We start from the raw sequence: 27577 nt of genomic DNA on the forward strand, positions 1-27577 counted from the left end.
CTTCGTTTGATACGCAAGCACGGGCTGGTCATGACGCAAAACTTTCTGGGATGTAGAGATCAAAGAAGATAGATCCAGAAGATCTCCAAAACTAAACTAGCCCCGTCGATGGCAAGTACGGATGCGAAAAAGGCAAATAATGCCTGGCAAACCCCATCGCAATACACATAGGGCCCTCGCGGGGAAATTTAGCGAGTCCATTGACTGGCAGCACCCCTACGTTCCGCATATCCGACTTCAGCATATTTTCGCACTGTCTCTTCATCTCGCCCTAGTGAGGGCATTGGCAGCTTCATCAATGGAAGCACGACCTTTCCTGGCTACTTGCAGGCTTCTTGTCTTGATGGTCTTCGTCAGATATGCTCATGCTGCTCTGTGGAAGGGAAAGGGCGGGAAAGAAGAAAAATGAAGGGTTCACGATTGAGAGAAAAGGGAAGTTGTTGTGATTGGGACAGCGGTAATGTGAGTGCACGACAAACAAAGTACATTAGAACTTCCCGGTAATATCGAGTTCCATACTATCTGGTGTATATATACAACTACGTATAATAGATAGTGAAATCTTGACTGGAAGTACTGATATCTTTATCATCCGACAAAGGTAGGAAATTAAAGACTAGTCAAACGAAAGAAAAACTTTCGAGAAATCTATTCAAGCTTCTAAATATAGTCAGTCTACATTTTCTTGAGAGATTACTCATTGGGCCAACAGTCCACTGGTTATTGAATTGAAGCCGGCAAGCTGGCGGACAACACGCACCGAATCTCTTTGTTATTAATCTCATCCTCATCGTCATCATAGCACACCACAGAGACTAGCGTATCACCATGTTCAAACTTACAACGGTAATGCAGGAACTTGACACTTCTTCAAACCACCTCACCAAGTTTCCGGATGAGAGAAAAATGTCCTTATAACGTCCTATATAAGCAATTCGAGATCAGACCACCATAAACAAAACTCCCTGAACTGGAAAGAACAATGCTAATATTTCCCATTCATATATCGAGCAAGGAAGACAAACCCGGGAATAAATGCTTCTGGCTTAGTGGCGGTTACAGATACTGCTTTGGACCGGCTGAACTTCGGCAATTCCCCACGTTTCTCCGCACAAGGCTGGGGTGGCTACAATTACGGTTTCTGGCTTTCTCCAGAGCAACGTGTCCGGAATCAAGGAAATAAGTAGTTGCTCATGCCCAACTATCTTATCCTTATCTTTCTTGTTCCAAATCAACCACCATAGCTATGGCATCTCCGCACCAACTGCAGTGCTTCCCATCCAAACCACGCGTGTTCATCCTCAGCGACATCTCAAATGAACCAGATGATGCAGAGTCACTTGTGCGCTACCTGCTGTACTCAAACCAGTTCCGCACCGAGGGCCTGGTAGCCTGTACATCGACGTGGATGAAGACAAAAGTCTGTCCACAGGACATGCACAAGATCATAGACGGCTATGAGAAAGTCGTGAACAACCTCAATTCCCACGCCCACCCGGATGATCCATATCCAACAGCTAAATACCTAAGATCACTAATTAAAAAGGGCGCAGAGGTACCACAACCTCGCAACACCCTCCCAAACAACCGATCCCTCTAACCCCCATTCACAGACATACGGCATGACCGCCGTAGGCGACGATATCCCCCTAAGCGAAGGCGCCGAAGCCCTCCTAGAACGTATAACATCTCAAGACAAAGAAAACAACCCCCTCTGGATCCTCTGCTGGGGCGGCACAAACGTGCTAGCCTCAGCCCTGCACAAACTAAACAAAACACACACCCAAACACACGCAGCGAAGCTCCGCTCAAACCTGCGCATCTATGCAATCTCCGACCAAGACGATACAGGCCTCTGGATCAGAACTACCTACCCAGACCTATTCTACATCTGTTCCGTGCACGGCTGGAACCAATACGGGAACGCAACCTGGACGGGCATCTCCGGTGACGGCTGGTACGGCTTTGACAAGGGCGGACCTGACCCGACGAAGATTAGTAGTCAGTGGATTCGAGAGAATATCCAGATTGGACCGTTTGGTCGTACGTATCCTGATTTCATGTTTATTCCTGAGGGGGATACGCCTACCTTTCTATATCTTATTCAGAATGGGCTTGGGGTGGCCGAACGGCCGGAGTTTGGGTCTTGGGGTGGGAGGTATGTTGCCACGCATGGTGGTGCGTCTGGGTCTGGGTCTGGGGTGAATGGGCACTTTAGTGATACGGCCGATGAGGTTGTTGGACTTGATGGGCGGAGCTATAAGTCCAATCATGCAACTATCTGGCGCTGGCGGGAAGCGTTCCAGGTTGATTTTGCGGCGCGGATGCAGTGGTCACTTTCTTCGGATCTGGGCAGGGCGAATCATCATCCTGTGGCAATTGTTAATGGGACTACTGGTCCTGCACCGTTGGAACTCGAGATTGGGGCTGGGGAGGTGTTCCGGCTTGATGCTTCTGCTTCTTACGATCCTGACCCTGATGATTCGCTTACCTTTAAGTGGTATCAGTATAAGGAGCCGAGCGCGACTCAGTGGGCTGTGCAGTATGAGGTTGGGGAATTGGGAATCAAGGCTTTGAACGAGACTGCCAGCGTTATTGAGGTTCAGATGCCTCCGGCTGATAAGTGTTGTGTGGAGCTTATTAGTCGTCAGGCGATTGCCAAGGGGCAGTTGCTTCATCTTATTTTGGAGGTGAAGGATGATGGAGTTCCTGCTTTGACTACCTATCGGCGTGTTGTCATTCAGGCTTCGAATACGAAGCTGTTAGGGGGTGGTGGTGGTGCTGAGGCTATTGGTGATACTATGAAAGATGTGATGCAATGAGTGTCAGTGGATATCATATTGCTCGTTCGTGTTACATACTCAAAGATAGCACGAAATTGAATGGCCCATAAGCAATCAGAAAAATCGGAAATTATTGTGTATGTTGCCGGATTCTCATTTCATCAATCATTCAAGTGTATCGTCAAAAACAAGGTGGGAGTTATATACAGAATCTCCCAGCGTATATGGAGAGTGTCAAAATAAACCCTAAAATAAACATAAATATCCAAAACGATCTCAGGCCATGTACCGATGCTTTCCAGGGCACACATCCATGCAAATTATATATAGGCTAAAAGAGCAAACCAAAGAAAGAATCACTCAATTAACGAGCGCATAAGATAACTCGTCAAAGGAGCGTCAAGAATCTCCTGACGAAGATCCGCCTCCCAAAGAGCCATGCAAGGCTCCCGCACTTGCAATGTCAAGCACGAGAACAAAAAGTCACTGACCCGATACCAAGTCTCAGCACGAAGTCTTTTGGCAATTTTCAACATACGACCAGCATACCACGGACGCGCAGAAGGTGAAGTAGCCGTGGGTCCGTATTGCGAGAAATCAGGCAGATCTTCAACCGTAGCAGCAGCAGTAAACTCATCAGTGATGTAGCCGTCGTTGCATTCCAACAGTATCTGGAGAATTGCTTCGACAGAGCCGCTCATTCCAACTTCGCTGTCGATCATTGCTGTCTCGAGAGTGTTGAGGAAAATGCTCGCGCGGACGGGTGTATACCTGTAGTCCCAAAGGGCAGCGTTGAGTATTATTAAAGCTGTAATGCGAGAGACCATTTGTTTTCTGTCACCGGATGTGGTGAAGCGTGCTCCTGGGGGTGCGGTGAGGACTTGGTGGAGGATGGATGGTTCTTGGACGGCGGTTTGGCGGGTTAAGTGAGAGGATTCGGGGTTGTCACGCTGGTACAGGGAGAGTTGTTCACAACGACGAAGGAGATCAAGGAACTCTTCGCATTGGAGCTTGATTTCATCCACTGGCGTTGTCGTTGAGGGTGGTGGGAATGCTGGTTGGGTTTTTGCTTCCGGGCTGGGTGAGAGGTCTACGACCGAGGAGGTGGAATATGGTGGTGATGGCATTGAGTGGAGATTCTGGGTGGATTGGTGTGGTGGTTCGGAGGTGATGGGACCTGGTTTCTCATACTCATAGAAGAAACTTGGCCCATGGGTTTCATACCCGGACAGGATATAATCTTGCCAATTGATGAGCTTGCCCAGACGGGTGCACGCGAATGCAGCAGGACCGCCACGGGCCCGGATCATCTCGCGTGCGGCGCGCATGTGCACCCAGCTGATTTTCTTGTGACCTGGTCTTGGGTCGAAGTCTTCTAGGGCTGCCGCGCTGAGACATGAGATGATCGCGACATCGGAGATATCACGAGGGTTGTTGGCGAGGTGTTCACGAAGCATAGTAACAGCACGATCTCGATGCAAAAGAGTGTCTGCTGTTTCGCTCTCGCTACGCACCCAAGCCCATGTGTTGGCCGCATGGACCATGATGGTATTTTGGAAAGCGACGGCACCTTTCATTCCCTCCGGTACAAAAACAGCAGTATACCAGTTGTGGGCCTTGGCCGAGCGGAAATGGGAGCCGTAAGAGCACGCGGGCATGGTATTCACGTAGAAATCAAATAATCTCTGTTCATCTAGATCCAATTCCAGGGGAAGGGTGTTAAATGGGTCTGTCCGGGCTGCACTCATGATGGTTTTGGGTGAATGCGTGAGATCATATGTCGTAGTCGGTGCCGATGACCGAGAGGGGAAGCTATTGAATTCCAGAGTATGGCTTCGAGCGCTTTGCGGGGATATGTCGACAAATTCATGTGGCGGGATGAAAACAGGACGAGATTCGGTTGGAGGTGGTCGGAAAGGCAAGAATGAGAATACTTCGTCATCTTGGATGAAAAGAGGATTTGACGTGACGTGCTGAACAAATGTATCTCGGCTGATTTCCTCAATGTCTTGGTCCTCTGTCGGTTGAGGCGGCTCATCCTGCTTGGCTGGATTTTTCCCTTTAGTCTCATTGCTGTATACTCTCGATTTGTTTCCAGTATTTCGCTTTGAAGCCCGAGACTTCTTAGGCCGCCCGCGTTTTGGATGTGGTGTCTCGTCTTCGCTTTCACTCTGGCGACTGCCGCCTTTCTTCTGGCGCATATACTCTTGCATCACATGGCGCTTGACTTGTGTCAAATTGGTCCGACTATTGTTGGACGAGTCGATGAATTGCCACCGCATGTTGCTTGTGTCCTGGTTGCTAGAGCTGGGTTGATCGGATGGATTTGACATATTTCTAGACAGACAGATGTAGGAACATGCAGAAAAGAAGGCAGCTGGGATAGATTGATAAAACGGGTGGATCGGCGAACCGAGCGCAATGCCCGTACATAAAAAGGCGGAGACACGTAGAATTAAAGTCTCGGAGCGTGGAAACGGAAGAATATAGGCCGGAAGGTCAGAAATGTGAGACAAAAGATCCACGGGCAGGGGGTCCCAGTGATTAGGCTACTTTTGCCGAACTAAACAAGTCCGGAATAGTGGCCTATTCATGCACGTGTGGACCGAGGGGGCCGAATCAGACGGACCGGCTCGAGCCATGGAAGTCTCAATAGCGTGGAAATAAACACACTTAGCATCGATTGTGTCCCAATATCCCAATGTCTGATCAGATCAGGTCAGGTCAAAGATATGTCGAATTTCGACTCTCGCACTCGCCCCAAATCGGGCTAGATTCGATGCAGTCCCCATTTTAGAGAGGCTCCACTGAAGTGCGTTGATGTGCCGGAAATTCAAGATGCATGGGAACCGCACAGGAGTTGGGAACAGGTCAAATATCTGTCCTTGGCAAGCTGGCTGTGTTTTTTGAACGTTTCATTTGGCGAATACAACTGTTTGCTAGTGGAAGACGAACGAGAGCTTAGCTGTATAGGGCCTTGGGCGGATTCCGCTAGTGTGGTTTGGGTCTTGGCATTGATCAGCTCTGGAATGCCTCAGCCCTGAGATGCGCCGCAGTTGATGCAAGGGTGAGTTGTGCTGTGTCATTAGATTGCTGAGGCTTAGTGAGCTGCAGGAGCACATGTAGAAGTGCTATTCTTATCCCGGACAACTTGATAAGCGTCGTCTATTCTGCCTAATCCGGACCGCTAAGATAGGTTAATTGCGCTAGAGCTAGAAATGATTGAGCCGTAAGCGCACAATCTTTTCAAGTTCATATTACTTGCATAATATTAGAATGTATTAGTGCATCCCTGATGAGAAATCACTGTTTCAGAGCAATATACTTCAGTTGTACAGCATCAAGTTGCGGAGTCTCCGCCCCCACTGAATCTTACTTTTGTCTCCACCACGACATACCATGCTGGGCTTAGTCTTGGCTGATCACCAGCTTACATGGCCCTGGCAGACATCCTAAATCCTTCGGATTAACCGTTTTCCGTATTGTACATGTATACCCTGGTCACGATTGTCGACCAGTGTTAATATTTGGCAGGGGGGTTCATGCGAGAGTGCCCTGATATTACTGTACTCTAAGATGCAACGCCACTCGGTAAACTTGTCTCACTTCTGTATGGTATCAATATAGAGTTTCCGGCAGTGTCCACAGTGACAGCCCTGAATCTTCAGGCGTCGTCCCGAAGGTAGGGCCCCCTGTAGATCCGCGCGGAAGACAGTCCCAGCTTTGCGGTAGTCAGGGCCTGATTATGATCCTGCCCCGTGTGATGGATCCGGTTGAAGGTCACTCAGTGATCGTCAACGGCTACAGGAGTGTTAATGTAATTTGTCCAATATAGCCCCAAGCCCCCAAAGTCCCCTGTGGCTGGTGCTTCGCTCGCATTCCGTCGGGCCACAGATAGAGCCAGGACCATGCACACCGACGATGAAACAAGGTTTCATTGTACAAGGATTGATGCATATGCTTTTTTGGGGAAACGATGTCCCTGGTTTGACTGGTGTCAGGGGGAGCAGCCCGTTAACACCACTCAAGCCGTCAGCATACCCAGAATAGAAAGCTGAACAAGGACCTGCATGCTTATATGCTGACTCCGCCATATATCATCCCATCCAATGCGTATATTGCTTATGCGGCCAAAAACTGGAGGCGATCGCGGAGCGGGAAGGGGTCCAAAGCGCGACTCGGAATTATGGATGACTCCGGGGCCGCCGTGAGACATGAACACCGGATGGCTCATGCGCAGGGAAGCTAGCAATGTATCCCAGGGGTGCCAATTACGATGGTCCTGGTGTCCCAATCTCGAGAGTTGACGTCACGCCACGGGAGGGTTGTGGAAAGGAAGTTCGTGGCCGACTTTCTGATAATCGTGGGATCTGTTAGTTGTCCAGGTACACGTTGTCAACTGTGGTCAGTAAACAATGGAGTGACCCGAGTAATGAAACAGTTAGTAACAGTACTGCTGGTAGAGATTCTTTTTGCTTTTAGCACCGAAAATGGCCTCAAAGTGAAGAAAAGAGGCAACAGTAGACACACGAGACTCTACTAGAGAATGTTTTTTTTTATTTCGGCGGTCAGATAAACATAGCTTGGGGATATCAAATGGCACATTGCCATCAATCGATGCATTAACCCTCAGAGCATTGGTGATTGTATAGATGGCCGAGATGGGGAGTCGCTGTCGCGTGTCTGGCGTGGATGTTCTCACCGCCTTCGCTTTTCAGTCCCTGAGCTCCGCAACTCCGATAATGTTCAACCAGGGCTTAAATCACAGGCCACACATCTAAGCTTAGTGCAAGGGTTCTGCATATTCAATAGGCGTTTTCCAGGTCTTGCCATTCGATATCCACCAAGATCACAACCCGACGACGACATTGGAGCAGACTGATCTCTCCGATCGACAGTGGGATCGCGCCAACTCAGAATTCAACAATCAACACACGTCCTCCGAACCAATTTCTAACCGATAACCTCAGATCGCGTGGTCTGCGCAATCTCTAAACAAACCGCGAGGCTTCAAACCCCGATGCAATCCCCATAATGCCGCCGGCATTCTCAGCGGAACTTGTATCGGTTTAGCTTTCAGCCCGCGCGCCCTTTCCTCCCAACGACCCGAACGTTCGCAGGTCTCCGCAAGACTCACCTTTACAGCGTCGATTAGGTCTTCTTTTCTAAAACGGCGCAATTCTCTTTCTGACCTCCACTCACGAAATCCAACATGGCGGATATGAAGGCAGCCGGCGCAAACCACATGAACGGGTCCGCGACGCCCATACAAACGCCAAATCCCTACGAAACCAATCCTGATCGCATCCCTAGTGACGACCCATTTCTCACTCAGAGCGCGCAATATGGTCGCTATGCACCGAGCAATGACGATTTCATTCCTCGCTTCATGCAGTGGTATCAGCCCGACCCGGAAGTGAACGCGTTTTGGGAGGGTGTTGCACAGAGATATTGTACCCCGGATCATTCGCTTCACATATCGGGGCCGAGGGAGGCGTTTGCTGCTGGGAGTATAATCATTTGGGTTGACCGTCAGCTGGCAGATGGTGCCCTAGCGGAGAGATACACCTGCACCAATGAGAATGAATTATCTGCGGCGCGGAAGGCAGAGGACTCGCTAAGAGAGATCGGTGTTTCAGTGCCAGTGATATATTTCTGCGGCAAGATCGAGGAGAGAAATGTCACAATCGAGTCTCGGATTCCGGGTGTTTCGCTGGACGTTGCATGGAGGTATCTTGACACGAGCCAGATTGACGCCCTGAAGAATCAGTGTCGTCAGATCCTACAGGTCCTCGGTACAATTGACCCGCCCTTGAACGAACCATCTTACGTATCCTCCGCACTCAACTCACAAACACCGCCCTCCGTCGGACCTCGCGAACGAGATATCCTATTCACAGATAAAGGCAATGATGAGGAACTACGTTTAACACACAACGATTTAATCAAGAGCAACATTGTTGTTCGGGACGATCGAATCGTGGGAATTGCTGGTTGGCGACAATGCGGGTATTTTGGCAATATCAGAGCCAACAAGGTCCATCGACTCTTCAGGGATGTGCCTCACAACAGCAGCGACAGTTCTAAGAAGTCAGACACCTGGGCTGACCTCTATGATGGTGCTTATGACCCCGCCAAAGGTGCTCCGCTAGTCGCGAACCAAGATACAGCTTTGCCTTCAGTTAAAACTGAACCAACAAGCTCCAGTTTGGACAGATTCCCCGTCAATGATGACTTCGATACCAAGTCAGTCGGCTTCGATGGAACAGATGACTACCCGACTTCAAAGAAAGTCGCTGATCTAAAGCACGGGCTGACGTCGAGGGCATCCTCGTCTGACCGATCATCACCAGCAAACTCGGTGAAGCCATCAAACAAAAAGCCCGCGGGCAACACCACCAAGAAAGGAACTGCCAAAAAGCCTGCGCCGAAAAAGCGCAAGGTGAACGACGCAGACGCAGACAGCGTCGATGGGCGCCGTTCCAATACGCCAGTCTCCCGGACCAGCAAGACTCCCGGAAAGAAACAAGGATCTGTTTCGATAGCAGGATCACCAGCACCCGAAGAGAAGAAAAAGCCCAGAAAGAAAGGACCCAAAGCAGCCGCCGAGGATGATGATGACGACTTTGACGAAAATGCAGTCTTTTGTATTTGCCGCCGACCTGACAACCATACCTGGATGATTGGCTGCGACGGCGACTGTGATGATTGGTACCATGGCAAATGTGTCAACATGCACCCCCGAGACGCAGATCTGATCGATCGGTATATCTGTAAGTCTTCATTCACACCGAGTATTGCATCGCAAAAACTGATACAGAAAACAGGTCCGAAATGTGCAAGTGAAGGCAAGGGATACACAACCTGGAAACCAATGTGCCGTCTTGTCGAGTGCCGTAAGCCCGCTCGCGTCACGCGCAATAACCCGAGCAAATACTGCTGTGATGACCATGGCCGAGAATTCATGCGCCAGCAAACCCGACAGCTCAAGACCAAGGCCGATCAGACAAAAGGCCTCTTCGAAGACCTGGGTAGCATGGGTGGTATCCTCACAGCCGGCGACCTGAAAGCCGCCATCATGGGCGTAGCATCCACACAAGAATTCCGAACACTCGGAGACCGAATCGTCTCCCCTCCACCAGATGCCGACAAAAAAGAATCCAGCCCGACTGATACTAATCCTACGTCCCACTCGAAAAGTGGCAAATGGTTAAGCGTCGACGTTTACGCCGAAGGCACAGAATATTCACCAGACGAAATTGCCAAGATCGAAAAACTCCGTAAACAACATGAACGACTAATCCACCGCAAAGAAATGCTCACCGCACGTTCAACATTCGTATCCCTCCTCCGCCCCCGAGCCAAAGGCATCGTCGAAAAATTAAAACAGCACGAGCCAAAAGGCGGCTGGAAAGACATCTGTGGCTTCGACTCAAGACTGTCCTGGTCAGACGAGGAATTCGACGAATGGCGACTCTCAGAATCTGGACAGAAAGCTCTGGCAGAGGGTACAGTCGAAACCTTGGCTGCGAGCTACCGTTCCACCACCGATGCAGATGGCGATACAGCCATGGACGGCGAAACCGAAGACAGCATTACAGTCTTGACGCAGGGCGTCTGCACGAAGAAGCGGTGCGAGAGACATAAACAGTGGATGAAGGTTCAGCAGCAGGATATCCTCTTCGAAGAGGAGACTGCCGCACAGGATCTTGCTAAGTGTGAGGAAGAGGCGAAATCTGTTGTTGAGAGGGGTGTTATGCGGAAATGGGCTGAGAGGGATAACACCCTCTGAGATCGTAACCTTTTATTTCCGGGGTCATCTTTGCCTTGTCTTTAGCAACAAAAGATTAATTCCGCTTTACTACTGCAGGGGAAGTTTACTAAAAGGTTCATGGATTGGAGCTGGAGTTTGTATCTTTGTGGGTTATCATATATCAGAGCTGGTCTTGGTAGCAGCGAGTGCATATCGCTTTTTCTGGGACCAAATGCATGTTAAGCGGCGCTTTACGAACGGTGGTCTGTCATGTCTTAGGATACTCCTTTGTAAGATTACGGATAATTGCATCAATTGCACCGAGATACATCAAGCTAAGCTTGTCCTTTTCTTATAGCGGACGGTCTTAAAGGCTTATGACTAGTAAACGATCTCTCGGTGCTCCTTCCATATCCCCCATTTCCCAAGACTAGTCCCAAGTCTATCCTTGATTATCTCAACCACCTGTACCCGTCGCACGTCAGAGACTAGGAAATGTATATCGGTGCCTTGGTCCAACGTTTTCATGAGCATATTGGGAAATAGGCGAATCTCAGAATGGAATACCGAATGAATAGCATAGTCAAGAGGCTTCGCGCTATCATCGCCGCGCGAATTCATATTTCCCGTTGAAGGAGAATTGCCGCCCCAATCCGGATTGAACGGTCCCAATCCACTCATATTGACGAGAATGATTGAGAGATATGAGGCATGCAGACGAGAAAACGTCGTCAAAGAGCGCAGCGCAGCAGTCAGCATGGCTACTCCTTTACCCGGGTTCGAAGCGCGGATAATCCCCTCAACGAGGTAATCAAGACCAACAACTATCATCATGATAGGCTCATGGCTGGATGGATCGCTTTCTGCTTTGCTCCGCGCTTCTTCGCGCTTTTGTTCGAGCTCGTCTATCACGTCTGAATACTGTCTGATGGCTTGTGCGGCTTCGTGAAAGTCTGAGACGGCTAGTAACTGGACCGTGTCCATTTTTTTGATTGCTTCTTCGCTGGAGAGTCCTGGGTGGTCGTTTGATGCTGCTGTTAAGTCATCGAAGAGATTCTGTGCGTCGAAGGCGTCGAAGTTGCCTGGGTAAATTATGAATGTGCTTGGTTCTGTGCACTGGGTTATGCGCCGTAGATGGTTTGTGAGAAGATACCGGGGGACCTATGGCTAGTTAGTTTCATCGGACGTTCAAAGTTCGGCATGGAGTTGACTTACCTCTCCGATATATTCGTCGGTTTCGTCGCTTCTCCCTCGCAGGCGGGAGAATCCGAGAACTGTACCGCATCGAAAGACACCCTTGCTGTCGGTTTGGATACCCTTCTCCCAATCATCTTTTAGGTTCCAGTTGCTATTTGCAGCAGGGATATTGGATTGGGGAGCTGGTTCTTTGGTACTCAATTCTGACTGGCGGAGCAGGGAATCGGCAAGGACTGGTAATGCAGGCTCCGCTGAATAGACGCTCGTGGCAGAGGCCATAGCTATAAGTTGGCAAGGCCGTGTCGAATTTCCATCTGTCGTGATATTAAGTGGATCTACTCGTAGGAGCGACTGGTGATGGTAGGGAAGAAATGAAGTGCGGGAGGACGAGACCCACCGCTTCTTGGCTCAATGTATACAACTTGATACCTTCTTTCAATATCACATAGAACAACAAATACTGTAATATAAGATTAGATTAAATCGCTCAATTTCACTATTTTCAAATTATTGAATATAGGTATCACAATCCAATCAAGAAACTGCAAATATAGCAACGCTAATTGCGCTTCCAAATTCCACGGCCATCGTGCACCCAGGCCGCATCACCAATGACATCGTTCAAATTTGCAAGTAGATCATCTCGAACAGCCTCCACATGTAGGTCACCAGATCTGAACTCCTTCAAGCTATCCATTTGACTGACTGTAAACCCAATCAAAGAGTATGAAGTCGCAAGCTCCATCCACGGATCATTAGCATCCATAGAGCCTCTTTGTTCAATCTCAGTGACATGATTATTCCTATCAGGTGCCAACTGTACATCAAGACGCCGAAGAGATCCCATTCTCAAGACAGCATCGAGTACGATTTGCACATGATTGTAGAACGGGAAGACGGCGGTGTAAGAGAAGGTGCTCAGACCGTGTAATAGCAGGGGTAAGTCCCTTGGTCGTTGAAGTGGCATATTGCGGCCTTCACCACGCATCATGCCCCATTCCCTGAGAATGGAGGGAACACAAGAAAGGAAGTACTCGTAGTGGTTGTATGCTTTTAGAGACGATGACTCATTGAAGGTCACTGACGTCCATGGACGAGCTCGTAAAAGACTAGTGCACGAAGCCAAGTCTGGTAACTTGGACGAGCCGTCAAATCTGCACTCCCGTTCCATATACAGGATCTGCAGGGGTATATCGAATGCCCAACTATGGCCATCCATGATCGGGCTGCCTATGGTTTCCCCGATGAAGGTTGGTGGCGCTAATACCATGATATGAGCAGGGTCCAGATAGCAGAGGACTCGACGCCACCAGAAGGGGTCGGCTCGGTGATCTGGGCTGTCTTCTCCAACTGCTATGATTATAGAAGTAATATGTCGCGCGAGACCTGATTTAGTCATGAAGGAGTGAAAGTCGGGCTCATCATGCAGGTTCAGCCGGACATGAGTGAATAGCTGGGGTCGTACGAGCTGGAGGAAGCCTGACGAGCATTGTGCGAGATGCTTGAGGTCTTTTGTCGGAGACTCGGTCAGTTGTAAACTTGGTGCATGATGTAGTCGTTTTGACGATGGTGGCTCGGTGAAGAGATATCCAATGATCTCGTCCCAGAGCTCATTGGGAAGAAGCTCTACGGGGGAGAATGCAGACATGGCTGTGTATCATGCCATATCACATGACACTTATAGACTCGAGACGTTGTCGGGAAAGACGAACAACGTCAAGTGCCGGCTTCCCCACTTGAGTTTGCTGGGGCCTCCACTTGGCCCTTTGTCATCCGTGACTCAGCCTGGGTTTTTCTTCCAGATTCGAACGGTGAGCTCAAAGCAGTTGTACGGAGCGATGGAAAATAAAGCAGATATATAATAAGAGTAGAGTTGCAGAGTCAACGGTCCCAGTGGACTACAAAGAAGCTTGTTCGGGAAACCGCCATGTGGTCCGTGCACTATATCCAAGCCAAGGCCAAGGCATAGAACTAAATATTACTCTGCATATGTCGGCGTGCACTGCAGTCCCCGCATTGGAACATACTTTATACACTGAGCTCCGTATATCGGCATGCTACGGCTCCGTGCAGGGACTGGGCGCAGTGACAAAAGGCCACGAATTTCAGAAAGATCCAAGTGATCGGCGAGATCGGAGTCGACAACATCAAATGGGCCAAGTTTCATACGCGAGCCAGAGTGTGGAGAGCCTCAGGTCTGTGGGGCAACCATATACCGATGAATTGGCAATGGAATCAGTGCCCCTCTCTTTTCTCGGTTTCTTCCCCGAATTATTTCTTCCTTCTCCAGATATTCCCTTGTCTCGGATCCCAAGGTACATTCCATCCTGTTTATACGGTTAACTATCACTTATCACCTCTTCGTAGTTAATCTTCATACTTCATAATGGCTCCTCAACTTCACCAGCGTCCTCCTTTCCGCGCCGAGCACCTCGGGTCGCTCTTGCGCCCTCACGAGCTCTTGGACACCAAGCTCGCTTTTGAAGCCGGCAAGATCCCCGAGTCCCAATTGACTGCCGTCGAGGATAAGGAAGTCAAGGACATCGTCGCAACTCAGAAAAACCTCGGATATGCCGCTATTTCCGACGGCGAGTACCGTCGCCACAGTAAGTAACCCAGAGATTCTCAGCCGAGCATCGCTAACAATCACAGTGTTCTGGGGAACCTTCTTCCCCGGCCTTGACGGCTTCGAGGAGGTGAACAACGTCGATGTTGACGACTTCCGTCCCTATGCCCCCGATATTGCGGCTTTCCTCGAGGCCGGCCACAAGCCCGGTGAGAGTGTCATCTGTACTGGCAAGATCAAGCACGTTGGTAGCACCTACGTCGACCAGTTCAAGTACCTCGCCAGCCAGGTGCCCGCTGAGGAGGTCGGCAACCTGAAGATCACCCTCGCCGCCCCCAATTGGTACCACCTCCGCTACCGCGAGGGCAAGGCCTACCCCAAGTCCGTGTACACCAACGACGAGGACTACTTCGGTGATATCGCCAAGGCCTACCAGGCCGAGCTGAAGATCCTATATGACGCCGGCTGCCGCAACGTGCAGTTCGACGACCCCAACCTGGCTTGTAAGATAAATCCCATGCATCAGACATTAAAGTCCCCAAACTTACCTTCTCCAGACTTCTGCTCCGAGAAGTTCCTGAACGGCTTCAAGGAAGACCCTCTGAACGTGTATACCGCCGACGACATGTTCGAGAAGTATATCAAGCAGTACAACGACTGCTTCGTCAACCTCCCTGCGGACATGCACGTCGGTGTCCACCTGTGTCGCGGCAACTTCGTCGGTAGCCGTCACTTCTCTGAGGGCGGCTACGACCGCATCGCCATCAAGCTCTTCCAGGAGCTGAACGTCCACACCTACTACCTCGAGTACGACACCCCCCGCGCCGGCGGCTTCGAGCCCCTCAAGTTCCTGCCCACCCACAAGAACGTCATCCTGGGTGTTGTCACTTCCAAGTTCGCCACTTTGGAAGACAAGGAGGAGATGAAGACCCGCGTTATTGATGCTGCCAAGTTCATCGCTGAGGGTAACAACATCTCTCTCAATGCTGCCCTTAACCAGGTTGGTGTTAGTCCTCAGTGTGGATTTGCTTCGCACCGTGAGGGCAATGCTATTGACTGGGATGGTATGATTAACAAGCTTAAGTTGGTTCGGGACATCGCCAATGATATCTGGCCTAACCAGGCTTAAGCCTGTGCCAGCGTAATGACCTACCACTTTCCTTTGTATATCCCTTTTCTTCCTTTTTTTTTCCCATGGCTGAAGGGTCTGGTATTCTCTCGGTCACTTTTCAACATATGTGACCGGATCGGGACCTTTTAGTTGCACAGCGTGTTTTTCTTGGGAGGTCTGGACGAAGACTATGATATATCTTTTCGAATGCCCACTTAACGTTTTTATTCCGGGATAGAGTCAACGAGCGCCATTTGAATTGAATCTGACTGAACTTTTAATATGATGGTGCTTTGATAGGGTGTGAGATGGACCCTAATTGTGCAGAAAAGAAGAGGTTGATGCACGATAATAAGTGGAAAGCCAGTCAGATAGAGAGGGGCAAGGCGACTTTCATCCTTTGGAGTGCATCACAAGGTCCCCATGACACGAATGACACTATGTGCCGGTCCAACTTATGGCTTAACATGACAGGAGACTACTTTTGTATTTCTCTACGGAGAGTGTTGTCGACGCAGCTTATATTCTTGACATTGATGAGATTGGATGAGACCTAGTTAACTAAATCGTATCCATTGATCTAGACATCAAGAAAATGGTCACATTTCCCCTACTCCGCCGGCCCCTCGATGTTAGACTCCTTAATAGCCGACCTCTTATGAGTATTCATATTCTCAATCTCATAGCGAGGCTCATCGGCGGAAGCAGCAACATTCCGGCCAGTCATGTTGGTATCTCCGGTGCTGACTTCGCGGATGATGCCGACGCTTTGGCTTGTGTTGGAGGCTGCGCCTATTATAGTGTCTATCAGTTTATGGATCCCTTTCAGTTGAACAAGAGTGTATATCATACCACCGACAGGTTTGTAGTTGACCTTTTGTCCTTTCTGGTAGCTGGGCATGGTTGGTGACTTGATTTTGATTCGAGCGGTACGGTGAGATGTAGATATTGGATGAAGGATTGCTCCAGGGATCTGGTTGATTGTTGTTTCAACAAGATTCTCAATATTGGGCAAGGATTGTTGGCGATGGCGCTGGCCTGGGGCTCTATTTATGCCATTGTCTTGGTAAGGGAAGGGAATGACTTCCGCTGTCGTCACATTGACATGAGCGTTTTGAGTGTCATCTGGGGCTACTGCCTCTGTTCTCCGAGTGGGTTCGCCATAAGCATAGACCTATGCGATCAAGGTAAGCTCGAGCAGCCCCGAGATTGATCCATGGCATTGGGATCAATCGGGATTTGGTTCCGTAGATACTTCATAGTTAGATCTGATATGACGAGTCTAGATGGTCAAAAGGACGTCATCTCCATTTCTATCAAATTGCGGAACTCTGTTCTCTTCTCGCCAAATCTGCAAATCACTCCCGGTGGTTTAAACAATGGCATCACCCGTGATATGAAGCAAGTTAAGATTAAAGAATTAAATTGGACCCAACAAGCCCATATAAGAACAGAGAGGATATCATAGAAGTGAAGGTAAGGCAATGAAACAGGCAACGAGATAACAAAGGCCACAAAAGAAACATCAAGAAAATAAAAGCCCAAATGCTACGTCGTCTTGTCATCAAACACGGACATGAAGAGGAAATGCGAGATGTTGTACAACGAAGCTGCTCCAGGAGCGCCTCTCGAGATCACCACGAGCATCTTATTTCTGGGGTTGGGTCTTGACGTTGTTTGAGAGCCAGGCCTGAAGAGATAAGAGTTAGTAGCTATTGCAAGGAAACGAAGCAAGAATATGACTTACCAGACCCTCGAAAATACCTGTGCCATCTGTCGCAACACTAGGCGCAACGTACCACAGCTTGTCCTTGAGCTTAGTCAACTGAAGCTGCTGGGTGACTTCCTCGGGGCTCAAGTCTAGACTTTGTTAGTAAATTGAACATCCAATCACAGGAGCGCGATACGTACGGCCGCCGATATCTTGCTTGTTGGCAAACACGAGAAGCAAAGCATCCTTCATTTCGCGATCATTGATGATCTTGTGCAGCTCCGAGCGAGCTTCCTCCATACGTGCTGTGTCGCTAGAATCAACCACGAAGATCAATCCTTGTGTACCGGAGTAGTAGTGTCTCCAGAGGGGACGGATCTTGTCCTGACCACCGACATCCCAAACATTGAACTTGACATTCTTGTAGGTCACGCTCTCGACGTTGAATCCGACGGTGGGAATAGTAGTCACATCTTGGTTGCTGAGTTTAAGTTTGTAGAGAATAGCTGGGAGGGAACAGGTGTTAGCCAACTTTCGTCCGAGGCTCAATTAAGGCGGGTCCTGGGATCATACTTGTCTTTCCGGCAGCATCTAGACCCAGCATAAGAATACGCATCTCCTTCGTGCCAAAAATCTTCCCCATCATCTTGGATACTTGTCCACCCATGTTGGCGAGGTTGGTCGCGGTGTCGGGGGGATCAGGAGTTGGAGAGAGCGGGATACCAACAATTGGGATCCCAGTAGGTCGGTGGAACAGAGCACTGGCTTCGAGTATAAAAATTAGATTAAGGGACAGCACAGCCGTCGAGTAAAGAATGGAGGAAAAGAAGAAGAGATCCGATCGGCCTCCAATTTCCCTGAGGCGGGGGAAAAGGGGCTTGGCTGACTCAGCCCACGAGGCCCTGGGTGTTTCACCTCGTGGGTTCTACTGTATGCTGTTGATCATGTTGTTACTGTGTTGATCTTTGTTGATTGTTATACGGGAACATGAAGATTTTAACCATGTCATTACCGCAAATGGCTACCTTGGTTATGTCTAGGGCTTCTACGTCACCACATGAAGTCATACTTTCAACCTCGCTATATGCCCTTCTCCCTTAATCATATGCCCTTGTCTCTTAATTATATGCTCTTCTCCCTGAATTACATGCCCTAGGGCTTCTACGTCACCACATGAAATCATACTTCCAACCTCGCTATATGCCCTTCTCCCTTAATTATATGCCCTTGTCCCTTAATTCCTCCGTGTAGCACCATGCCAGGCGATAAGCACAGTTTCGAGCGCCGCGCCTCAGTGACCCAGCAGCGTCGGCTGTCATCGCAGTTTGAGCGCAATGCTTGGCTAGGACCTCCATCAGATGTACGAGTGGTTTGACACTGGAGTCGCAGACGCCGTACTAATCCATGATAGACCATTTACGCGGGTGTCTCCAGCTATTTTTCTCCAAATCATCGCACCTCACTTGTTGCAATTGCAATCCGCGACACTACCTACCTTTTGGACTTTTTCGAGAAAGAGTTCATTAATGGCCAGGCATGTCCGGAAGAAGCAACCGACTTCATCATATCCGAGTTGAAGAACTACTCTAAGAAACACCTGGAGAAGATTGTGGGGCTGGCAATGCCCAGGCATGTCGCAGACCATTGTCCAGTACTCTGCTCGCGCCTCTGGGCGGAGATCGATATCCTTCCATTGGTTCTGCCTGAATCAGCCTTGGTGGATAGGGTAAGTGTCGGTCCGTCAATCGAGGCCCCTAATCCTAGTGAAGCAAGTGCATGGGATCAAAGAACAGTTGATGAGCAAGCCGAATCCATGGGACGCAAGTGCGTCAGGTTGTTTGGACCGGAGAACATTCCCCTGTTACAAGTTGGCTTCCTCGGTCTTGTGGAAGTAGACACGGCTTTTCATGTACGCTTGGCGAACCTGCAAGATTTCAAGAAAACAGTGTCCAGTCGAACGTGGTCAGCAGTGGAACACTACACCGCTGATTTACAAGAACGCAAGGTAAAGATTGCTTTTTTCAGCGCAACGCCGCAGGGTGGAGGCGTGGCTTTGATGCGACATGCTCTCGCGCGATTTTCGCATTATCTAGGCACTGATATCAGATGGTGTGCTATATCTATTCGATGGTCATCCTCAAAATTAAGACAGCACTAATTGGGTGTATAGGTACGTTCCGAAGCCACGACCCGGCGTCTTTCGAGTTACAAAAACAAATCACAACATCCTCCAAGGCGTTTCACGTCCTGGCGAACGACTCACATCAGAGAACAAGGAATTGCTGAAAGGGTGGATCGAGGAGAACGCAAAACGATACTGGTCCCGCCGTGGTGGACCTCTACTCGCGCCGTCCGAAGGCGGTGCAGATGTGATCATCGTCGACGATCCCCAGATGCCCGGACTGATTCCCATTGCTAAAGCAATAGCACCAAATCGCCCAGTCATCTTTCGAAGTCATATCCAAATCCGAAGTGACTTGGTCGCCCAGGCTGGGACTCCCCAGGCGGAAGCGTGGGAGTTTTTATGGAAACATATCAAACTCGCCGATTGCTTTATCAGTCACCCTGTGAGCGCCTTTGTGCCACAGGATGTGCCAACAGAGATTGTGGGATACATGCCCGCGTCAACCGACTGGTGAGGAACAAGTAGCCCGATGACCGATCTCGCTAACGTGGCGTAGGCTGGATGGGCTGAACAAAAACATGCGGGACTGGGATGTGGCGCACTATGGCCGTGTCTTCAATGCAGCTTGCAGGAATGCGGAGATGCCGCCTATCAAATACCCAGAGGGTAAGCAGTTCAGCAATCCACAAGATTGCTCCTCATTGGCCATATCTGCACTGTTGTCTAACACATTCTAGATTCGTACATAGTACAGATCTCACGATTCGATCCATCCAAGGGGATCTTCGATGTACTGGACTCGTATGAAAAGTTCTACCGCAGACTAGTAATGGAGCTGCCAGACATGGTACCCCCAAAACTATTAATCTGTGGCCATGGATCCGTGGACGATCCCGACGGAGCCCTAATCTACGACGAAATAATAGACCACCTTGAGAACAACATCCCTGACATCCGGCATCTTATCTGCGTGATGCGCCTACGGCCATCCGATCAAGTCCTAAACGCCATCTTATCCAAGGCGGTCATCGCCCTGCAGCTATCAACGCGCGAGGGCTTCGAAGTGAAGGTCTCCGAAGCAATCCACAAGGGCAAGCCTGTGATCGCGACTCGTGCCGGCGGTATCCCGCTGCAGGTTGAGGATGGGAAGAATGGCTTCCTAGTTGATGTTGGTGACACTGACACTGTGGCGCGGTATTTGTTCGAGCTGTGGACGGATGAGGTGTTGTATAACCGTATGTCGGAATATGCTAGCCACCATGTCTGCGATGAAGTCAGTACCGTGGGCAATGCACTGAACTGGCTCTATCTTGCGTCAAAACTATCCCGTGGCGAGCCTGTCCGGCCTAAGGAGCGCTGGATCAATGATCTCGCGTTCGAGGAAATCGGTATTCCCTTACCGAAAGACACACCACAGCTAACGCGTGCAGTCGAAGTCGACAAAATGGGCTAGTCGATTTTCCACCTTCAGCTGAGGCGTTACCCTACGTTCATCGTTATGTAAATCGGTTCAGACTTGATATAAATTGATAACTAGACATAGCATCCGAACGTCTTCAACTAAACACAAACGCAACAAAGCAGCAGAGGGGGGTATCACAAAGACCAGTATCCATAGAGCACACCAAAACCCAAAACTTATACAACCCTTAAGGCCTCCCAACAACCCGATATCTCTCCCTCGCCAAACCGCCCTCAGCCCCTTCAACTCCATACCCTTCCCCAACCTCTCCCACAATCCTGGCCGGCCGTCCACCAACAACACACCAACTCGGAACAACCATACCAGGCGGCACAACCGCGCCATCAAGGACATAAGCAAAGTCCTTAATGATAGCCATACTCCCTACACTAGCCCCCTTCCCAACATGAACATGGTTACCCAGTGATGCAGCCTCAACAACAGCACCCTCGCCGACGAAGACATGGTCGCCGATCTTGAGCGGGTAGAATGAGTGCGTGCCACGGTGGAGGCGGCTTGGTGGGCGTAGGATCGCACTCTTGGATATGTAGCTGTATCGACCGACTGTTATCGCGACACTGGGTGCATTGGATGGTGGCGGGGGTGTGCTTGGGTTCTTCGGATCCTGGGCTGCGACGCTTGAGGCGGTGCGGAAGAGGTCGCCGCGGATGACGGCTTCGGCTTGGATTACTGTTTTTCCGCCTAGGATAATGTGCTGTGTGCCGTGGATTTGGGAGCGGCGGGAGATTTTGTTGCCTGTATCCTGTTGTTGTGGTTAGATTAGATTGTTTCGGGTGAGGAGTATTGGAGAGGTTTGACATACTGTTTCGATGTATTCACCCTTGGCAGCCTTTGGTGGAGGCATCTTGAAGAAATTTGGGTGTTTTTCGCAGGACAAGCTGCAATTACGGAGTTGATGTCAGGCTGCATAGCTTGACCCCAGGATAGCACTTGCGGCAGTAATAGTCCGCAAGGCGGTGAATAACTATAAAGCTTCGAATTGTAAACGAATTGAGTTTCTAAGTTGTTATAGTCCCTGCTCTCTAAAAAAGCCTATTATTGTATAGTATTCATGCAATGTTCAAAATTTGTAGGATGGCTTTAAGAACCATATCCACACTGTCTCGGTTGTCATTACGACCATGAACATATATGTTGCTCCGGTATAGGTAACTTAGCATGTAATCCCTACTAATATAATTCCCACGAAGTGGTTCTACTTTCTACGCAAATCACAAAGACTCGATAAAATTAATATACAAGTATGATATCTTTTGATTATTGAGGTATGGTAGAAAGAGTGATCCTGATTGCACATGCTACCGAGTATAGCCGGCAACCGCTCTATAATGTATACCTGAATACGAAGTCTGCATTTCACAAAAGCCTTGACATCCGTAAGATATGCTCAAATGTTGAGCTTTGGGGATTTATTGGTTCCCGCGTAGATCTCTGCCTGGCATCTGATGTACGCCTTCAGCTGAGGCTTTTGGTTCCCATGAACCTTCTCGTAAACTCGTATTTATTTAGCCCGGGTAACCCCTCTCGTTTCTGTTCTTATGGCCGGGTCTCTACTTGAACTGTTGTCATGAAACCACAAAATTACGGCCATGAAATCACCATCCATTTCACCTGTCTCGCAAGATGATACCGCCAACAAAAAGCCCCCAGTCCGAAGAGCTTAGACAAATCAAAGAAGCTTTAAATGCAATACGAATGCAGATTGACCATCACATAGAACTTCAAAGAGCCGCAACAGCTATCACCCAACAACCCCAGCCACAATGGTTCCCTCAAAGCCAAGATTGGGACCAAAGAAGCTTCGAAAAATGGCTACGCTCACTGATACCAATACAAACAAAGCTGGAACGCATACGACTCAAGTTCTTCGCAAGTCTGAGCAATTCAACCACAAACCTCCGCGCCAGTATCGGGGTTCAACCTGACGATTTCCCTATAAGGACGTTAGTATCGACTAGACAAAATGCCGCGCCTATGATCGTTAGTCAAAATCCCTTGGTTTTGTTACCATGGGGTACTCAGCCTCTCGATTGTAGACTGAAGCCATTGTTCGATGCGTGGCCTAAGCATTTGGCTTGGTATCCCGCTTTCCGTGACCCCGTTCTTTCTGCCAGAGCTTTACAGAAGCAGTTCTCTCATATTGATTGTCCTGAAGAAGATTTGTATTGGGTTTTTGCTAGGGGTGAGAAGGATATGTTTGTTCAGATATGTCGGATGGAGTACGATGATGAGGGATGTCCTGGCTTTATTTCTGAGTCTTGTTTGCAGGAATCTCGATTACCGGTAGGTCACTCCCCTCCTTTCAGTGGAAGACCTGTCACTGATTCTGGTTGCTAGAATATCCCCGAAGGCTCTTTAGTCCTATGGGAACCTAGCCCAGTACGCAAGAAGAACACAAGAAGACATTCAACCGATAAACCCTGGATTGGCCTTGGATGTGGCACGATAATGTAAAATCACCACCACCAGAACAATGTTCCAATACAAATACTAACCACCAACCAGCGATATAAACCTCCAAGACGCAGCCGTCCTCCCAATGCACCTAATAGCATTCATTCTCTGGCGCCTCCGCCACGCAGAAGACACAGGCTACCCATCCTACCGTGAACAAAGCTTTGCTCTTGAATACCTACTATCATTCGCCTCAAGATGGGGCGCAATCCAACACCCCTTCGGCTCATTCAGTCAAAACATCTCAATCTACTTCAACATCCGCTGGATGGATATCAGCAAATCGCCCCGCGAGTACAACGACACCGACTTGGGTCTCCAGATAAAGCGCGAATCGGGCGATATCCCGCATATCAACCGGAAGGTTCCTATGGATCTGCATCTTCTCGAGGTCCGGCATGGGATCTGCCTTGTTAGTACTATCCAGCCATTACCTTTTTATTCGTTGCTTCTGTTGCAAGATCGGGAGCCTTGTGCTGTTAGTCCGTTGAGGGAATATGTAGCTGTTGAATTGGCTGAGAGGGCTTCGAGGCTTTTTAAGATGAGGGGTGGGAATGTTGGGAGGTTGACTGCGATTGGGTTTTTCCTTGCTTTTTTGTCGGTGCTTTTGGAGACAATTGTTAAGAATTGGGATGTTTCGCTAGATAAGCTTGATGAAACTCTGGTGACGAGTGTGAGTATTTATATCCTCTTCCATCTTGCGGCTTCTTATTAATGCGAAAATACAGTTGAGTGAGCTCAAACGCAGCAGGAGACAAGATCTCATGTTTGACAACGATCAATTCTCAAAATCAGATCAATATTTCACTGCGTTACAGGTGCTTCGCATTTGCAGTGACTGGATCAAACAGGTTAATCAAGGGCTGAAGACCTTACATAGTCAGATTGATATATCGAAAGCTAGCCTTGACGATGATAGCGACGATGATACCAATGCGCATACGGCTCAAGATAAAGAAGACGAAAGGAAGCGGCTACACGAGATGTGTTCTATCGTGATGGCTGAGAACGAAGTGAGGTCTCGGCCACTATTGGACCGCATCGAAAGAAAAGTTGAAGAAGTCAAAAGTCTTCGAGATGGTGTAAGAAGGACAACAGCCACATAGTATATGATATTTGCTGACGTTGTTTCGTAGCTTTTCAATGCTACCTCTGTTCGAGAAGCCTCGAAAGGAACTAGTCTCGCTGAGATGAGTGGGCGACAAAACCAGTATATTCTCGTCTTTACTATTGCTACTGTTTTCTATCTGCCGATGAGTTTTGTGACGGTATGAAAGGCTTTTCGAAAGCCTGTTAAATGGCAACGCTAACCTATATCAGTCCTTCTATGGAATGCATATATTCGACCAGAGTGGCGATTCCTCTAGCTCTCGAGCACCGTTTATTGCTACCTTTGTGGTACTCTCTTTGGCAACGTACATTCTGGCAGCTAGCGGTCTTTGGTTTGTCAAAGATAGAGCAGAGCACAAATCAAACCGAAGATGTCAAACCTATCCTAACGAGAAGGGAAAGAAACAACCGGCATTGTTTGGCTTGCCGTCTAAGAAAAGATCCGATTCAGTGGTCTAATTCAGTGAACCAAGAAACCAGCATTGAACTATCAATATTAACATTTCTGATAATAATAACCTGATAAGTCTATAACCTCTAGGAACGGGCTCAATCAGCAGGGAAAGCTAAAGCTCTCCGGGTCGGTAACTCCGCCAAACCTCAAAGCCAACCTGTTCATACCACCCATCCAACGCAACCCAGTCTACAAAGACGCCCTCTATACCTCGCTGCTTCATATGCTCAACGGCATGGCAAACCAATGCCAGTCCAATACCAGAGCTGCGATGGGCATTATCAACTCCAACGCAGCCAATAAGTCCCGTCTTCGGTCCACAAATTTGCGGGAATGCCCAGACGTGATTCAGTGCTGGTGATGGTCCCAGCATCAACGTCCATCCGACTTGTTGGTCTTCGGAATCGAATGCTACCATTACGCTGTCGGGATACTGGTCGGGGTGTAATGTGACGTAGGCTTGTACCCAGCTCTGTATAAATGTTAGCGAGAATAGGGGATGGGATTATGCGAAACGTACGGAGTTATGAGAAAAGTTCTTTCGTTGGCCAACCAGGCAGGCATCATAGTCTCCAGCTTTTAAGGGTGCAAAGCGGAAGCCTCGATCTTTTGCACGAGTCATGTACTTTTCTGGTGATTGGAAGTTACGGATATCTTGGTATAGATCGACCGATCGAGCATCAGGTGGGCTAAGTCGGAAGCCACGGTGGGTGAAGAAGTGTTGGACTGTTTCTGGGAGCTCACGAGGGATTCCAGGCCAGAAGCGAGGGAAGGAGCTGCCTAGCTTCACGCCGTTTATGCCGAATTTGGCCCGGACATTCGCCCGAGTCTCTTCCAAAAGAGCTATTCCAACACCTTGGCGTTGGTAGCTTGGTGATACTGCGAGGACTGCGATGTGAACGGTGTTTGGCTCACCGTCGGCATTTGTGTAGGCCAGACAGAAGCCTACTAGTTCTGATCCAAGGCGAGCGACGAAATGGTGGCCGTATGGACGGACTATCAGAGAGCGTAAACTGTCCTCAGGCAGTTTGTAGGTCGGTAAAGCCTCAGCCCAGACGTGGAGAATGCCATCCAAGTCCTTCTCAGCATCGAACGGTGTAACTACCGCCGCAGTCTTGGTCAAAGCACTAGGTCCCACTGGAAGGGCTCCAGTCGGAATCAACGCGCCGAACATTATATCGGCAGCCACGGAAAATGCTTCGATGGTCGGTTCATATGTGGTGATGTATGTTTTGACCTTGGGGTCATCGAGGAAGTCATAAGGATTGCAAGCGGCAATATGCACCAAGTTACTGATACGCCCAGCAAGCTCATGACCAAGAGATTCTTGATATGGTGATTCGCGCGCATTGAGAGATGTGAAGATGACGGCATCGGCAACCTCGATGACCTGCCATTGCTCCCGCGTTAGACCCGATATTCCGTATCGAATCTCAGCAATTGAGTTATTGTGTTGTCGGAGAACATCTAGATATCGGCTGGACTGATATGACCCTTGTCGCCCCATTCCCTCCCCATCGACTGCACCACCTGCCGGGGTCTTATCTCCGGGAAACAGGAAGATGATAATCGAGGTCTTTGAGAGTGGAAGAGTGCCGGACTTATCTCGAACAAGTGTAGTTGACCGAGAGTATATGTCCATGGTTGTCTCGGCAATTTTTGTGTTGAGCAAACTGAGCTCTCCAAGGTTGTTTTGTCTCAGTGCTGTATCCCAATTTAAGAACTTGTCTTTCACAGTAGCAACATGGCGACAAGCATCCGCCAGTCGTGATTGCTCAATTGTGCCGGATTCCACGGCTTCGCAGACTCTCTTGATTGAAGCAATCTGCACCTCGTAGGTATGACAAATCATAATACTATCACTGCCAGCGCGCAAGGCCAGCACTGAGCCTTCTTCCGTACCATAAGTGGACCGAATACCATCCATTTCCAAGCAATCTGTAATAATCATGCCGTCGTAGCCCATATCCTTCCGCAGAATACCCATGGCATTCGGTGAGAGTGTTGCAGGGCGAGTCAGATCGATACAAGGCAGCGAGATATGAGCAGTCATGACCGTCTCTATTCCCTCGGCCACAGCCCGCCGGAATGGAATCAGCTCACAACGCTCCAGCTGATCTCTAGTCTTCGGGATGACAGGCAGCCCATAATGCGAGTCGACAGCCGTGTCGCCATGGCCCGGAAAATGCTTGATGCTGGGAATGATGTTCTGTTCCCGCAAACCCCGCGCGGCCGCGCTCGCGAAGCGTCCGACGAATTCAGGATCATCGCCAGGGCTGCGCACACCAACAACAGGATTAAGAGGCTCTGAGTTGATGTCCCCGACCGGTGCATAGTTCATGTTGATGCCGAAGAAACTCAAGGTTTCCCCGGTGGCTTTCCCCGCACTGTAGGCACACTCCGGGTCGTGTGTTGCGCCTAAGGCCATAGGCCCAGGGACTTGTGCAGCGATCGGGGGAGAAATTCGGGTGACGAGCCCATTCTCCTGGTCAATGCCGATGAACAGCGGTCGCTCATGCCCGGCTGATTTGGCTTCATGTTGTAAAGCTAGCGTCAAGGCCTATTCAGAAATTTAGTATAGACATCCTCGATTTAGACCGATATCAGCCGCACCTGAAGCTGTACTGCATCATCAAAGTTGCGCGAGAAAAGAACAATGCCGCCAACGTGGTAGTCGCGGATCAAAGTTTTGATTTCAGGACTTGGGGTGCAGCCATGGAACCCCACCGCGAAGAGCTGCGATGGTTAGATTGAGATGCGAAATGGGAATATCATGAGCTTATCCTACCTGGCCAATCTGCTTCTGGAGAAGATCCGAAGCCATTTTGCC

The 27577-nt window shown here is 49.4% G+C and overlaps 12 protein-coding genes across 12 annotated transcripts; 5 read left to right on the forward strand and 7 right to left on the reverse strand.

The window, feature by feature from the left end:
- Positions 1-1246: 1246 nt before the first annotated feature.
- Positions 1247-2822, forward strand: N7446_008071 (DUF1593 domain-containing protein; the record flags this gene model as incomplete). Its single annotated transcript, XM_058516816.1, has 2 exons — positions 1247-1555; positions 1614-2822. 2 exons carry the CDS (start codon positions 1247-1249, stop codon positions 2820-2822), a joined length of 1518 nt encoding a protein of 505 aa, XP_058370462.1.
- Positions 2823-3139: 317 nt separating this feature from the next.
- Positions 3140-5116, reverse strand: N7446_008072 (sigma-70 region 2 family protein; the record flags this gene model as incomplete). The annotated part of the gene is made up of 1 exon (XM_058516817.1): positions 3140-5116. The coding sequence occupies one exon, from the start codon at positions 5114-5116 to the stop codon at positions 3140-3142; it is 1977 nt and encodes a 658-aa protein (XP_058370463.1).
- Positions 5117-7995: 2879 nt separating this feature from the next.
- On the forward strand, positions 7996-10661 carry N7446_008073 (putative PHD transcription factor; the record flags this gene model as incomplete). Its single annotated transcript, XM_058516818.1, has 2 exons — positions 7996-9556; positions 9611-10661. 2 exons carry the CDS (start codon positions 7996-7998, stop codon positions 10573-10575), a joined length of 2526 nt encoding a protein of 841 aa, XP_058370464.1. The 3' UTR covers positions 10576-10661.
- Positions 10662-10917: 256 nt separating this feature from the next.
- N7446_008074 (uncharacterized protein) lies at positions 10918-12012 on the reverse strand (the record flags this gene model as incomplete). Its single annotated transcript, XM_058516819.1, has 2 exons — positions 10918-11697; positions 11752-12012. 2 exons carry the CDS (start codon positions 12010-12012, stop codon positions 10918-10920), a joined length of 1041 nt encoding a protein of 346 aa, XP_058370465.1.
- A 280-nt stretch (positions 12013-12292) lies between these two features.
- Positions 12293-13381, reverse strand: N7446_008075 (F-box domain protein; the record flags this gene model as incomplete). Its single annotated transcript, XM_058516820.1, has 1 exon — positions 12293-13381. The coding sequence occupies one exon, from the start codon at positions 13379-13381 to the stop codon at positions 12293-12295; it is 1089 nt and encodes a 362-aa protein (XP_058370466.1).
- A 738-nt stretch (positions 13382-14119) lies between these two features.
- N7446_008076 (cobalamin-independent methionine synthase II family protein) lies at positions 14120-15428 on the forward strand (the record flags this gene model as incomplete). Its single annotated transcript, XM_058516821.1, has 3 exons — positions 14120-14339; positions 14386-14802; positions 14857-15428. The coding sequence occupies 3 exons, from the start codon at positions 14120-14122 to the stop codon at positions 15426-15428; spliced, it is 1209 nt and encodes a 402-aa protein (XP_058370467.1).
- Positions 15429-16020: 592 nt separating this feature from the next.
- N7446_008077 (hypervirulence associated TUDOR domain-containing protein) lies at positions 16021-16311 on the reverse strand (the record flags this gene model as incomplete). Its single annotated transcript, XM_058516822.1, has 2 exons — positions 16021-16202; positions 16263-16311. The coding sequence occupies 2 exons, from the start codon at positions 16309-16311 to the stop codon at positions 16021-16023; spliced, it is 231 nt and encodes a 76-aa protein (XP_058370468.1).
- A 747-nt stretch (positions 16312-17058) lies between these two features.
- On the reverse strand, positions 17059-17788 carry N7446_008078 (ADP-ribosylation factor family protein; the record flags this gene model as incomplete). The annotated part of the gene is made up of 4 exons (XM_058516823.1): positions 17059-17100; positions 17158-17270; positions 17322-17627; positions 17695-17788. 4 exons carry the CDS (start codon positions 17786-17788, stop codon positions 17059-17061), a joined length of 555 nt encoding a protein of 184 aa, XP_058370469.1.
- Positions 17789-18376: 588 nt separating this feature from the next.
- Positions 18377-20699, forward strand: ccg9 (putative trehalose synthase (Ccg-9); the record flags this gene model as incomplete). Its single annotated transcript, XM_058516824.1, has 5 exons — positions 18377-18481; positions 18533-19230; positions 19292-19756; positions 19803-19912; positions 19984-20699. 5 exons carry the CDS (start codon positions 18377-18379, stop codon positions 20697-20699), a joined length of 2094 nt encoding a protein of 697 aa, XP_058370470.1.
- A 137-nt stretch (positions 20700-20836) lies between these two features.
- On the reverse strand, positions 20837-21618 carry N7446_008080 (dynactin subunit 5). The gene is made up of 2 exons (XM_058516825.1): positions 21532-21618; positions 20837-21471 (listed from the first exon to the last, which is right to left on the reverse strand). The coding sequence occupies exons 1-2, from the start codon at positions 21571-21573 to the stop codon at positions 20896-20898; spliced, it is 618 nt and encodes a 205-aa protein (XP_058370471.1). The 5' UTR covers positions 21574-21618; the 3' UTR covers positions 20837-20895.
- A 1650-nt stretch (positions 21619-23268) lies between these two features.
- N7446_008081 (uncharacterized protein) lies at positions 23269-24752 on the forward strand (the record flags this gene model as incomplete). The annotated part of the gene is made up of 4 exons (XM_058516826.1): positions 23269-23856; positions 23912-24265; positions 24320-24451; positions 24504-24752. 4 exons carry the CDS (start codon positions 23269-23271, stop codon positions 24750-24752), a joined length of 1323 nt encoding a protein of 440 aa, XP_058370472.1.
- Positions 24753-24859: 107 nt separating this feature from the next.
- N7446_008082 (uncharacterized protein) lies at positions 24860-27571 on the reverse strand (the record flags this gene model as incomplete). The annotated part of the gene is made up of 4 exons (XM_058516827.1): positions 24860-25219; positions 25268-27307; positions 27361-27483; positions 27536-27571. The coding sequence occupies 4 exons, from the start codon at positions 27569-27571 to the stop codon at positions 24860-24862; spliced, it is 2559 nt and encodes an 852-aa protein (XP_058370473.1).
- Positions 27572-27577: the final 6 nt, after the last annotated feature.

Source organism: Penicillium canescens (genome assembly GCF_028828765.1).
Source record: "Penicillium canescens strain IBT 15451 chromosome Unknown utg000005l_segment0_segment0, whole genome shotgun sequence".
Taxonomy (NCBI): domain Eukaryota; kingdom Fungi; phylum Ascomycota; class Eurotiomycetes; order Eurotiales; family Aspergillaceae; genus Penicillium; species Penicillium canescens.